Source organism: Procambarus clarkii, chromosome 62, assembly GCF_040958095.1.
Source record: "Procambarus clarkii isolate CNS0578487 chromosome 62, FALCON_Pclarkii_2.0, whole genome shotgun sequence".
In the NCBI taxonomy this organism is placed as follows: Eukaryota; Metazoa; Arthropoda; class Malacostraca; order Decapoda; family Cambaridae; genus Procambarus; species Procambarus clarkii.
The window spans coordinates 31,103,955-31,118,021 of record NC_091211.1 but is presented as its reverse complement, the minus strand read 5'-3'; the positions used below and the strand labels follow the sequence as shown (position 1 = coordinate 31,118,021).

The 14,067-nt window shown below is 54.1% G+C and overlaps 1 protein-coding gene across 1 annotated transcript; it reads left to right on the top strand.

Annotated features, from left to right (window-relative positions):
* The first annotated feature begins 715 nt into the window (after positions 1-715).
* On the top strand, positions 716-7,891 carry LOC123766653 (mucin-19-like). The gene has a single exon (XM_069308593.1). The coding sequence runs from the start codon at positions 716-718 to the stop codon at positions 7,889-7,891; it is 7,176 nt and encodes a 2,391-aa protein (XP_069164694.1).
* The last annotated feature ends 6,176 nt before the right edge of the window (positions 7,892-14,067 follow it).

Here is a 14,067-nt window from a genome sequence, read left to right as displayed (position 1 = left end):
GGATATCCGCGGGTTCGTTAAGCGGCTCAAGAACCGCGCGTGTCGTCGTTAAACAAACATGGCTTCCCTTATCCAAGCTTGGTATTCAGAGTGGATTATAAGATTAGATGAAAATCAAATTTAATCTTGGACAGAAAGAAGGTGATTATTAACTACCATAACCAGCTAGACATTGGCAGATGACAGAATAACTTCAATTAAATGAGAGAAGGAACGATAGTTTGAGATCATTCTTAAACGAGTTCGTGAGAGTGAGAATGATACGAAGGTCCATCCAAAATGTCCATCATTATATATCATATACTGAGCACTTGACTATATGGCTGGTGCCTGGGAGCGGCAATGACTTAGAGGACGCAGTCATGCTTCACTACTCGATTGATTGATTGATTGATGAAGATTAAGGCACCCAAAAGGTGGCACGGGCATGAATAGCCCGTAAGTGGTGGCTCTTTTGAGCCATTATCAATAGATGATACTGGAGATCTGTAGAGGTGCGGCTGTACCCTGCGTGACGGGAGATGTCTCCCGTGTTCACTACTCAACACACCATAGCCAGTTCCCTCTTATAATTCTACATCTAGGCTCATACTACCTAACCTCACCCAGTATGAGGCTGGAGCCTGGACCCTCATGAACACTTCACGCAATACAGTTGGCTTCGTTCTCGTCGCAGAATAGATAATTCCGGGTTCGAATCCTGGGCGGTACAGAAATGGTTGGGCGCATTTTCTATCACCTAATATACCCCCTATCACTTAATAGTGCTGCACCTGCAAGTGTTGTACCTGCAAGTGTTGTACCAGCAAGTGTTGCACCTGCAAGTGTTATACCTGCAAGTGTTGCACCTGCAAGTGTTGTACCAGCAAGTGTTGCACCTGCAAGTGATTGTACCATGCAAGTGTTGTACCAGCAAGTGTTGTACCAGCAAGTGTTCCACATGCAAGTGTTGCACCAGCAAGTGTTGTACCTGCAAGTGTTGTACCAGCAAGTGTTCCACATGCAAGTGTTGCACCAGCAAGTGTTGCACCTGCAAGTGTTGTACTTGCAAGTGTTGTACTTGCAAGTGTTGTGCCTGCAAATGTTGCACCTGCAAGTGTTGTACCTGCAAGTGTTGTACCTGCAAGGTGTTGTACCAGCAAGTGTTCCACATGCAAGTGTTGCACCAGCAAGTGTTGTACCTGCAAGTGTTGTACCTGCAAGTGTTGTACCTGCAAGTGTTGCACCTGCAAGTGTTGTGCCTGCAAATTTTGCACCTGCAAGTGTTGCACCTGCAAGTGTTGTACCTGCAAGTGTTGTACCTGCAAGTGTTCCACATGCAAGTGTTGCACCAGCAAGTGTTGTACCTGCAAGTGTTCCACATGCAAGTGTTGCACCAGCAAGTGTTGCACCTGCAAGTGTTGTACCTGCAAGTGTTGTACCTGCAAGTGTTATACCTGCAAGTGTTGTACCTGCAAGTGTTGTACCTGCAAGTGTTGCACCTGCAAGTGTTGTACCTGCAAGTGTTGTACCAGCAAGTGTTGCACCTGCAAGTGTTGCACCTGCAAGTGTTGTACCTGCAAGTGTTGTACCATCAAGTGTTGCACCTGCAAGTGTTGTACCAGCAAGTGTTGCACCTGCAAGTGTTGCACCTGCAAGTGTTGCACCTGCAAGTGTTGTACCAGCAAGTGCTGCACCTGCAAGTGTTGTACCAGCAAGTGTTGCACCTGCAAGTGTTGTACCTGCAAGTGTTGCACCTGCAAGTGCTGCACCTGCAAGTGTTGTACCTGCAAGTGTTGTACCTGCAAGTGTTGCACCTGCAAGTGTTGTACCTGCAAGTGTTGTACCTGCAAGTGTTGTACCAGCAAGTGTTGTACCAGCAAGTGTTGCACCTGCAAGTGTTGTACCTGCAAGTGTTCTACCTGCAAGTGTTGTACCTGCAAGTGTTCTACCTGCAAGTGTTGTACCAGCAAGTGTTGTGCCTGCAAGTGTTGCACCTGCAAGTGTTGCACCTGCAAGTGTTGCACCTGCAAGTGTTGCACCTGCAAGTGTTGCACCTGCAAGTGTTGTACCTGCAAGTGTTGCACCTGCAAGTGTTGCACCTGCAAGTGTTGTACCTGCAAGTGTTGTACCAGCAAGTGTTGTACCTGCAAGTGTTGTACCAGCAAGTGTTGTACCTGCAAGTGTTGTACCTGCAAGTGTTGTACCTGCAAGTGTTGCACCTGCAAGTGTTGCACCTGCAAGTGTTGCACCTGCAAGTGTTGTACCAGCAAGTGTTGCACCTGCAAGTGTTATACCTGCAAGTGTTGTACCTGCAAGTGTTGTACCAGCAAGTGTTGCACCAGCAAGTGTTGCACCTGCAAGTGTTGTACCAGCAAGTGTTGCACCTGCAAGTGTTATACCTGCAAGTGTTATACCTGCAAGTGTTGTACCTGCAAGTGTTGTACCTGCAAGTGTTGTACCTGCAAGTGTTGCACCTGCAAGTGTTGCACCTGCAAGTGTTGCACCTGCAAGTTCTGCACCTGCAAGTGTTGTACCTGCAAGTGTTGCACCTGCAAGTGTTGTACCTTCAAGTGCTGCACCTGCAAGTGTTGTACCTGCAAGTGTTGTACCTGCAAGTGTTGTACCTGCAAGTGTTGTACCTGCAAGTGTTGTACCTGCAAGTGTTGTACCTGCAAGTGTTGTACCTGCAAGTGTTTTACCTGCAAGTGTTGTACCTGCAAGTGTTGTACCTGCAAGTGTTCCACCTGCAAGTGTTGTACCTGCAAGTGTTGTACCTGCAAGTGTTGTACCTGCAAGTGTTGTACCTGCAAGTGTTCCACCTGCAAGTGTTGTACCTGCAAGTGTTGTACCTGCAAGTGTTGTACCTGCAAGTGTTCCACCTGCAAGTGTTGCACCTGCAAGTGTTGTACCTGCAAGTGTTGCACCTGCAAGTGTTGTACCAGTAAGTGTTGCACCTGCAAGTGTTGCACCTGCAATTGTTGTACCTGCAAGTGTTGCACCTGCAAGTGTTGTACCTGCAAGTGTTGTACCATCAAGTGTTGTACCTGCAAGTGTTGCACCTGCAAGTGTTGTACCAGCAAGTGTTGCACCTGCAAGTGTTGTACCAGCAAGTGTTCCACCTGCAAGTGTTGTACCAGCAAGTGTTGCACCTGCAAGTGTTGTACCTGCAAGTGTTATACCTGCAAGTGTTGTACCTGCAAGTGTTGTACCTGCAAGTGTTGTACCTGCAAGTGTTCCACCTGCAAGTGTTGTACCTGCAAGTGTTGTACCTGCAAGTGTTGTACCTGCAAGTGTTGTACCTGCAAGTGTTTTACCTGCAAGTGTTGTACCTGCAAGTGTTCCACCTGCAAGTGTTGCACCTGCAAGTGTTGTACCAGCAAGTGTTGTACCTGCAAGTGTTGTACCTGCAAGTGTTGTACCTGCAAGTGTTGTACCTGCAAGTGTTGTACCTGCAAGTGTTCCACCTGCAAGTGTTCCACCTGCAAGTGTTGTACCTGCAAGTGTTGTACCAGCAAGTGTTGTACCTGCAAGTGTTCCACCTGCAAGTGTTGTACCAGCAAGTGTTGCACCTGCAAGTGTTGTACCTGCAAGTGTTATACCTGCAAGTGTTGTACCTGCAAGTGTTGCACCTGCAAGTGTTGTACCAGCAAGTGTTGTACCTCCAAGTGTTGCACCTGCAAGTGTTGTACCTGCAAGTGTTGTACCAGCAAGTGTTGTACCAGCAGGTGTTACACCTGCAAGTGTTGTACCTGCAAGTGTTATACCTGCAAGTGTTGTACCTGCAAGTGTTGCACCTGCAAGTGTTGTACCAGCAAGTGTTGTACCTTCAAGTGTTGCACCTGCAAGTGTTGTACCTGCAAGTGTTCCACCTGCAAGTGTTGCACCTGCAAGTGTTGTACCTTCAAGTGTTCCACCTGCAAGTGTTGCACCTGCAAGTGTTGTACCAGCAAGTGTTGCACCTGCAAGTGTTGTACCTGCAAGTGTTGCACCTGCAAGTGTTGCACCTGCAAGTGTTGCACCTGCAAGTGTTGCACCTGCAAGTGTTGTACCTGCAAGTGTTGTACCAGCAAGTGTTGCACCTGCAAGTGTTGCACCTGCAAGTGTTGTACCTGCAAGTGTTGTACCTGCAAGTGTTGCACCTGCAAGTGTTGTACCAGCAAGTGTTGCACCTGCAAGTGTTGCACCTGCAAGTGTTGTACCAGCAAGTGTTGTACCAGCAAGTGTTGCACCTGCAAGTGTTGCACCTGCAAGTGTTGCACCTGCAAGTGTTGCACCTGCAAGTGTTGTACCTGCAAGTGTTGTACCAGCAAGTGTTGCACCTGCAAGTGTTGCACCTGCAAGTATTGTACCTGCAAGTGTTGTACCTGCAAGTGTTGTACCAGCAAGTGTTGCACCAGCAAGTGTTGCACCAGCAAGTGTTGCACCTGCAAGTGTTGTACCTGCAAGTGTTGTACCTGCAAGTGTTGCACCTGCAAGTGTTGCACCTGCAAGTGTTGCACCTGCAAGTGCTGTACCTGCGAGTGTTGCACCTGCAAGTGTTGCACCTGCAAGTGTTGCACCTGCAAGTGTTGCACCTGCAAGTGCTGCACCTGCAAGTTTTGCACCTGCAAGTGTTGTACCAGCAAGTGTTGTACCAGCAAGTGTTGTACCTGCAAGTGTTGCACCTGCAAGTGTTGTGCCTGCAAGTGTTGTACCTGCAAGTGTTGCACCTGCAAGTGTTGCACCTGCAAGTGTTGCACCTGCAAGTGTTGCACCTGCAAGTGCTGTACCTGCAAGTATTGCACCTGCAAGTGCTGTACCTGCAAGTGTTGCACCTGCAAGTGCTGTACCTGCAAGTGTTGCACCTGCAAGTTCTGCACCTGCAAGTGTTGCACCTGCAAGTTCTGCACCTGCAAGTGTTGCACCTGCAAGTGCTGCACCTGCAAGTGTTGCACCTGCAAGTGCTGCACCTGCAAGTGTTGCACCTGCAAGTTCTGCACCTGCAAGTGTTGCACCTGCGAGTTCTGTACCTGCAAGTGTTGCACCTGCAAGTGTTGCACCTGCAAGTGCTGCACCTGCAAGTGCTGCACCTGCAAGTGTTGCACCTGCAAGTGCTGCACCTGCAAGTGTTGCACCTGCAAGTGTTGCACCTGCAAGTGCTGCACCTGCAAGTGTTGCACCTGCAAGTGCTGCACCTGCAAGTGCTGCACCTGCAAGTTCTGCACCTGCAAGTGTTGTACCTGCAAGTTCTGCACCTGCAAGTGTTGTACCTGCAAGTTCTGCATCTGCAAGTGTTGTACCTGCAAGTGTTGTACCTGCAAGTATTGCACCTGCAAGTGTTGCACCTGCAAGTGTTGCACCTGCAAGTGCTGCACCTGCAAGTGTTGCACCTGCAAGTGTTGCACCTGCATGTGCTGCACCTGCAAGTGCTGCACCTGCAAGTGTTGCACCTGCAAGTGCTGCACCTGCAAGTGTTGCACCTGCAAGTGCTGCACCTGCAAGTGTTGTACCTGCAAGTGCTGCACCTGCAAGTGTTGTACCTGCAAGTTCTGCACCTGCAAGTGCTGTACCTGCAAGTGCTGTACCTGCAAGTGTTGCACCTGCAAGTGCTGCACCTGCAAGTGTTGTACCTGCAAGTGTTGCACCTGCAAGTGTTGCACCTGCAAGTGTTGCACCTGCAAGTGTTGTACCTGCAAGTGCTGCACCTGCAAGTGTTGCACCTGCAAGTGCTGCACCTGCAAGTGTTGTACCTGCAAGTGTTGTACCTGCAAGTGTTGCACCTGCAAGTTCTGCACCTGCAAGTGTTGTACCTGCAAGTGCTGCACCTGCAAGTGTTGCACCTGCAAGTACTGCACCTGCAAGTGCTGCACCTGCAAGTGTTGCACCTGCAAGTGCTGCACCTGCAAGTGTTGTACCTGCAAGTGTTGCACCTGCAAGTTCTGCACCTGCAAGTGTTGTACCTGCAAGTGCTGCACCTGCAAGTGTTGTACCTGCAAGTGCTGCACCTGCAAGTGTTGTACCTGCAAGTGCTGCACCTGCAAGTGTTGCACCTGCAAGTGTTGCACCTGCAAGTGTTGTACCTGCAAGTGTTGTACCTGCAAGTGTTGTACCTGCAAGTGTTGTACCAGCAAGTGTTGTACCTGCAAGTGTTGTACCTGCAAGTGTTGCACCTGCAAGTGCTGCACCTGCAAGTGTTGCACCTGCAAGTGCTGCACCTGCAAGTGCTGCACCTGCAAGTTCTGCACCTGCAAGTGTTGTACCTGCAAGTTCTGCACCTGCAAGTGTTGTACCTGCAAGTTCTGTACCTGCAAGTGCTGCACCTGCAAGTTCTGCACCTGTAAGTGTTGTACCTGCAAGTTCTGTACCTGCAAGTGCTGCACCTGCAAGTTCTGCACCTGCAAGTGCTGCACCTGCAAGTATTGCACCTGCAAGTGTTGCACCTGCAAGTGTTGCACCTGCAAGTGCTGCACCTGCAAGTGTTGCACCTGCAAGTGTTGCACCTGCATGTGCTGCACCTGCAAGTGCTGCACCTGCAAGTGTTGCACCTGCAAGTGCTGCACCTGCAAGTGTTGCACCTGCAAGTGCTGCACCTGCAAGTGTTGTACCTGCAAGTGCTGCACCTGCAAGTGTTGTACCTGCAAGTTCTGCACCTGCAAGTGTTGTACCTGCAAGTGCTGCACCTGCAAGTGTTGCACCTGCAAGTGCTGCACCTGCAAGTGTTGTACCTGCAAGTGTTGTACCTGCAAGTGTTGCACCTGCAAGTGTTGCACCTGCAAGTGTTGCACCTGCAAGTGTTGTACCTGCAAGTGCTGCACCTGCAAGTGTTGCACCTGCAAGTGCTGCACCTGCAAGTGTTGTACCTGCAAGTGTTGTACCTGCAAGTGTTGCACCTGCAAGTGTTGCACCTGCAAGTTCTGCACCTGCAAGTGTTGTACCTGCAAGTGCTGCACCTGCAAGTGTTGCACCTGCAAGTACTGCACCTGCAAGTGCTGCACCTGCAAGTGTTGCACCTGCAAGTGCTGCACCTGCAAGTGTTGTACCTGCAAGTGTTGCACCTGCAAGTTCTGCACCTGCAAGTGTTGTACCTGCAAGTGCTGCACCTGCAAGTGTTGTACCTGCAAGTGCTGCACCTGCAAGTGTTGTACCTGCAAGTGCTGCACCTGCAAGTGTTGCACCTGCAAGTGTTGCACCTGCAAGTGTTGTACCTGCAAGTGTTGTACCTGCAAGTGTTGCACCTGCAAGTGTTGCACCTGCAAGTGTTGCACCTGCAAGTGTTGTACCTGCAAGTGCTGCACCTGCAAGTGTTGCACCTGCAAGTGCTGCACCTGCAAGTGTTGTACCTGCAAGTGTTGTACCTGCAAGTGTTGCACCTGCAAGTGTTGCACCTGCAAGTTCTGCACCTGCAAGTGTTGTACCTGCAAGTGCTGCACCTGCAAGTGTTGCACCTGCAAGTACTGCACCTGCAAGTGCTGCACCTGCAAGTGTTGCACCTGCAAGTGCTGCACCTGCAAGTGTTGTACCTGCAAGTGTTGCACCTGCAAGTGCTGCACCTGCAAGTGTTGTACCTGCAAGTGCTGCACCTGCAAGTGTTGTACCTGCAAGTGCTGCACCTGCAAGTGTTGCACCTGCAAGTGTTGCACCTGCAAGTGTTGTACCTGCAAGTGTTGTACCTGCAAGTGTTGTACCTGCAAGTGTTGTACCTGCAAGTGCTGCACCTGCAAGTGCTGCACCTGCAAGTGTTGTACCTGCAAGTGCTGCACCTGCAAGTGTTGCACCTGCAAGTTCTGCACCTGCAAGTGTTGTACCTGCAAGTGCTGCACCTGCAAGTGCTGCACCTGCAAGTGTTGCACCTGCAAGTGCTGCACCTGCAAGTGTTGTACCTGCAAGTGCTGCAACACGTCCCGCTCCAAGACACTTTCTGGCAAGGTAATAAGTGCCACACGAACTTGGATATTCCTGTTCTTTACATTACTTGTAGCACTAAACACACTAACCGGCTCCTGTACCAACCGGCTCGTGGTCCGGGCAATTCCCGGCACTAACCTGTTCCCTTGTACCAGGCTCGAGGCCTACATCCCAGTCTAACATGGTCTCCACTCCTGTATATCTCCTTCCCGTGTCAGTATCATTAAAGTTTAAATGAAAAAATAAAAAATATTACAAAAAATATGTATATAATAATGTTCTGTAAATCCAGAACACGAACGTAAAGTCATTACGGGACTCAATCACCACTGAAGACACATGGTAAACTCTACTTGTGTGGGAGGTTACACACACTCGTTTGTTCAATGAAGCGCGTCAATGACTGGGCAAGTACAACTCAAACCGAACTTGCAGGCATATAACTTGCCACTGAACTTGTAAAAGACAAAGGCAGTGGACTTATATACTGTGACTCGCAGAGTGCACTCCTGGCATTGAACGTACATAGTAGTGACACCAAGAAAATAGTCAGTGATATTCGAATGAATGTTTTAGCTGCTAAAGAAAATAAATTTGAAATTAAATTCCTATGGATACCATCACATGTTGGCATCTCAAGGCATGACACTGTTGATATGCTTGCTAAGACAGCCTGCAGAAAACCAGTGGTAGAAATTGATATGGGTGTTTCATTAGCAGTGGCAAAGAGTATACTTAAACAAATATCTAATGAAGATCTCACCGACCTAACAAATTCACAAAGACCTGAAAGTTGTAGCATTAAATATTATGATAGATATCGTGAGGAGACATTCACATATGGGACTAATAGAACAAGAACCCGGCAATGTGATGTTATAGTGGCCAGAATACGCCTGGGATATAGACGTATCTGGCAGCTTTCTCAAAACCCAAATGTCGAGTACACCATGTGTCAACTTTGTGAAAGTGTCCAATACACAATGTGTCAACTTTGTGAAAGTGTCCAATACACCATGTGTCAACTTTGTGAAAGTGTCCAATACACCATGTGTCAACTTTGTGAAAGTCTCCAGTACACAATGTGTCAACTTTGTGAAAGAGAAAACATGAACTCCCTTGAACATTATATTGTAGAATGTCCCATATTGACTGACTGTCGCCCTCCTGGGCTGAGGTATGCTGAAGTCTGTAGTTACTATATGAGTACTGGAACACTTGATGATATATTGGACTTGTACCCAAGATTGACCATGTAATATATCAATTATATAATGTATGTATGTGATGTAACTATATAACCTGAGCTTGTAAAAGCATCTTAATCACCTTCAGTGATTATGTGCTTAATTACACACTAGTTTCTCTATCAGCTATCTCACCCTGTCAGAGTAAGAGACAAATGTATATGTGTGTGTATATATATGTATATGTTATATACGAATATGGGTGTGTATGTATATGTGTATAAAGTATATGTGGAAGCTGATCAGAATTACATTTCACCTTTGTAAATGTACATTAATGACACTATGTAAAAGACACATCGCACACTTTATGTAGGGCATACGTAAATCTGTGTATCTATGTATTTAGCGTATGTAGGTTAGGCTTAGCATTTTAAAAGCATTATACAATCACCTTCTGTTTTTGAGTGTTCAATAAACCCTTGAACTATATGTTTAACACATCTCTAACCCTGTCCATGAAGGACAGAAGAAAATGTATATATGCTGATTAGCATTGTAAATGTGTGGATAGCATTGTAAAAAAATCTCGTTTGTTGAGTGTATGAGCTTACACACACTCGTGTGTTGAGTGCATGAGCCATATCGTCATGAGGCCAACACGTGTGGGCCGCAGGTGCGCACACTGCGAGGAGAGCGGAGGTGCGCATCTGTGGCAGCAGTTGCAGGCAATACGGAGGACGCGGAGGTCGTTGAGTGTCTATAAAGGTTAATATAGCCAGGTAATCGTGCCTTCCGGCTGGCTCCATACAGAACAGCGGCTCCCGGAGGCCAGCTACGGCCTTGCTGTGTGCTGGGGGGAGGCAGGTGCTGGGGGGAGGCAGGTGCTGGGGGAGGTGATGAGGGAGGGAGGCAGGTGCTGGGGGGAGGCAGGTGCTGGGGGGAGGCAGGTGCTGGGGGGAGGCAGGTGCTGGGGGAAGGCAGGTGCTGGGGGGAGGCAGGTGCTGGGGGGAGGCAGGTGCTGGGGGGAGGCAGGTGCTGGGGGAAGGCAGGTGCTGGGGGGAGGCAGGTGCTGGGGGAGGCAGGTGCTGGGGGGAGGCAGGTGCTGGGGGGAGGCAGGTGCTGGGGGGAGGTGATGAGGGAGGGAGGCAGGTGCTGGGGAGAGGTGCTGTAGGCAGGTGCTGGGGGAGAGGCAGGTGCTGGGGGGAGGCAGGTGCTGGGGGAAGAGGCAGGTGCTGGGGGAAGGCAGGTGCTGGGGGGAGGCAGGTGCTGGGGGAGGTGATGAGGGAGGGAGGCAGGTGCTGGGGAGAGGTGCTGTAGGCAGGTGCTGGGGGAGAGGCAGGTGCTGGGGGAAGAGGCAGGTGCTGGGGGAAGGCAGGTGCTGGGGGAGGCAGGTGCTGGGGGGAGGCAGGTGCTGGGGGAGATGATGAGGGAGGGAGGCAGGTGCTGGGGAGAGGTGCTGTAGGCAGGTGCTGGGGGAGAGGGAGGTGCTGGGGAAAGAGGCAGGTGCTGGGGGAAGGCAGGTGCTGGGGGGAAGCAGGTGCTGGGAGGAGGCAGGTGCTGGGGGAGGTGATGAGGGAGGGAGGCAGGTGCTGGGGGAGGTGCTGGGGGAAGAGGCAGGTGCTGGGGAAAGGCAGGTGCTGGGGGGAAGCAGGTGCTGGGGGGAGGCAGGTGCTGGGGGAGGTGATGAGGGAGGGAGGCAGGTGCTGGGGGAGAGGCAGGTGCTCGGGAAGAGGCAGGTGCTGGGGGAGAGGCAAGTGCTGGGGGAGGAGGCAGGTGCTGGAGGCAGGTGCTGGGGAAGGAGGCAGGTGCTGGGGGGAGGCAGGTGCTGGGGGGAGGTGCTGGTGGGATGCAGGTGCTGGGGAGAGAGGCAGGTACTGGGGGAGAGGCAGATGCTGGGGGGAAGCAGGTGCTGGGGGAGAGGCAGGTGCTGGGGGAGAGGCAGGTGTTGGGGGGAGGCAGGTGCTGGGGGAGAGGCAGGTGCTAGGGGGAGGTGCTGGAGGCAGGTGCTGGGGTAGGCAGGTGCTGGGGGAGGAGGCAGGTGCTGGGGGGAGGTGCTGGTGGGATGCAGGTGCTGGGGAGAGAGGCAGGTGCTGGGGGAGAGGCAGATGCTGGGGAGAATCAGGTGCTGGGGGAGAGGCAGGTGTTGGGGGAGGCAGGTGCTGGGGGAGAGGCAGGTGCTAGGGGGAGGTGCTGGAGGCAGGTGCTGGGGGAGGCAGGTGCTGGGGGAGGAGGCAGGTGCAAGGGAAAGAGGCAGGTGCTGGAGGAGGAGGCAGGTGCTGGGGGGAGGCAGGTGCTGGAGGAGGAGGCAGGTGCTGGGGGGAGGCAGGTGCTGGGGGGAGGCAGGTACCGGGGGAGAGGCAGGTGCCGGGGGAGAGGCAGGTACTGGGGGAGAGGCAGGTGCGGGGGAGAGGCAGGTGCGGGGGAGAAGCAGGTGCTGGGGGAGGAGGCAGGTGCTGGGGGATGAGGCAGGTGCTGGGGGATGAGGCAGGTGCTGGGGGGAGGCAGGTGCTGGTGGGATGCAGGTGCTGGGGAGAGAGGCAGGTGCTGGGGGAGAGGCAGATGCTGGGGGAAGCAGGTGCTGGTGGAGAGGCAGGTGCTGGGGGAGAGGCAGGTGCTGGGGGAGAGGCAGGTGCTGGGGGAGAGGCAGGTGTTGGGGGGAAGCAGGTGCTGGGGAGAGGCAGGTGCTAGGGGGAGGTGCTGGAGGCAGGTGCTAGGGTAGGCAGGTGCTGGGGAGAGGCAGGTGTTGGGGGAGAGGCAGGTACGGGGGGAGAGGCAGGTGCCGGGGGAGAGGCAGGTACTGGGGGATAGGCAGGTACTGGGGGAGAGGCAGGTGCTGGGGAGAGGCAGGTGCTGGGGGAGAGGCAGGTGCTGGGGGAGAGGCAGGTGCTGGGGGAGAGGCAGGTGCTGGGGGAGAGGCAGGTGCTGGGGGAGAGGCAGGTGTTGGGGGGAAGCAGGTGCTGGGGGAGAGGCAGGTGCTAGGGGGAGGTGCTGGATGCAGGTGCTAGGGTAGGCAGGTGCTGGGGAGAGGCAGGTGTTGGGGGAGAGGCAGGTACCGGGGGAGAGGCAGGTGCCGGGGGAGAGGCAGGTACTGGGGGATAGGCAGGTACTGGGGGAGAGGCAGGTGCTGGGGGAGAGGCAGGTGCTTGGGGTGGAGGCAAATGCTGGGGGGGAGGCAGGTGCTGGGGGGAGGCAGGTACTGGGGGAGAGGCAGGTGCTGGGGGAGAGGCAGGTGCTGGGGGAGAGGCAGGTACTGGGGAAGAGGCAGGTGCTGGGGGAGAGGCAGGTGCTTCGGGAGAGGCAGGTGCTGGGGGAGGTGCTGGGGGAGAGGCAGGTGCTGGGGGAGGTGCTGGGGAAGAGGCAGGTGCTGGGGGAGAGGCAGGTGCTGGGGGAGGTGCTGGGGAAGAGGCAGAGACTGGGGGAGAGGCAGGTGCTAGGGGAGAGGCAGGTGCTGGGGGAGAGGCAGGTGCTAGGGGAGAGGCAGGTGCTGGGAGAGAGGCAGGTGCTGGGGAGAGGCAGGTGCTGGGGGAGAGGCAGGTGCTGGGGAAGAGGCAAGTGCTGGGGGAGAGGCAGGTGCTGGGGGAGAGGCAGGTGCTGGGGGAGAGGCAGGTGCTGGGGGAGAGGCAGGTGCTGGGGGAGAGGCAGGTGCTGGGGAAGAGGCAGGTGCTGGGGGAGAGGCAGGTGCTGGGGAAGATGCAGGTGCTGGGGGAAGGCAGGTGCTGGGGAAGAGGCAGGTGCTGGGGGAGAGGCAGGTACTGGGGGAGGTGCTGGGGAAGAGGCAGGTGCTGGGGGAGAGGCAGGTGCTGGGGAGAGGCAGGTGCTGGGGAGGCAGGTGCTGGAGGAGGAGGCAGGTGCTGGGTGGAGGCAGGTGCTGGGGAAGAGGCAGGTACCGGGGGAGAGGCAGGTGCCGGGGGAGAGGCAGGTACTGGGGGAGAGGCAGGTACTGGGGGAGAGGCAGGTGCTGGGGGAGAGGCAGGTGCTTGGGGTGGAGGCAAATGCTGAGGGGGAGGCAGGTGTTGGGGGGGAGGCAGGTGTTGGGGGTGAGGCAGGTGCTGGGGGGGAGGCAGGTGCTGGGGGGAGGCAGGTACTGGGGGAGAGGCAGGTGCTGGGGGAGAGGCAGGTACTGGGGAAGAGGCAGGTGCTGGGGGAGAGGCAGGTGCTGGGGGAGGTGCTGGGGGAGAGGCAGGTGCTGGGGGGAGGCAGGTGCTGGGGGAGAGGCAGGTGCTGGGGGGGTTGCTGTGGAAGAGGCAGGTGCTGGGGGGGTTGCTGTGGAAGAGGCAGGTGCTGGGGGGGTTGCTGTGGAAGAGGCAGGTGCTGGGGGAGAGGCAGGTGCTGGGGAAGGTGTTGGGGAAGAGGCAGGTGCTGGGGGAGGTGCTGGGGAAGAGACAGAGACTGGGGGAGAGGCAGGTGCTGGGGGAGAGGCAGGTGCTGGGGGAGGTGCTGGGGAAGAGGCAGGTGCTGTGGGAGAGGCAGGTGCTGTGGGAGAGACAGGTGCTGGGGGAGGTGCTGGGGAAGAGGCAGGTGCTGGGGGAAGTGCTGGGGAGAGGCAGGTGCTGGGGGAGAGGCAGGTGCTGGGGAGAGGCAGGTGCTGGGGGAGAGGCAGGTGCTGGGGAAGAGGCAAGTGCTGGAGGAGAGGCAGGTGCTGGGGGAGAAGCAGGTGCTAGGGGAGAGGCAGGTGCTGGGGAAGAGGCAGGTGCTGGGGGAGAGGCAGGTGCTGGGGGAGGTGCTGGGGAAGAGGCAGGTGCTGGGGGAGAGGCAGGTGCTGGGGGAGGTGCTGGGGAAGAGGCAGGTGCTGGGAAAAAAGGGATAGTACCAGCCTCTAAATAAATCCTCTATCCCACAGGTGGATGCAGTTCCACTCTCTACCTAATTTGATTATAAGAAATAAAATTATACCTAACTAATCTTGCAAATAATATAATTAAACAGCCTAGTTCCCGTGGCCGGGTTCTGGCAGCCTGATGTAGAACTACAACTTCAGGGTAATTTATTAACACATGTCATTCCGAATGAC

Excerpts from the sequence above, each read along its gene's own strand:
- LOC123766653 (XM_069308593.1), top strand. The coding sequence starts at position 716 with ATGGTTGGGCGCATTTTCTATCACCTAATATACCCCCTATCACTTAAT.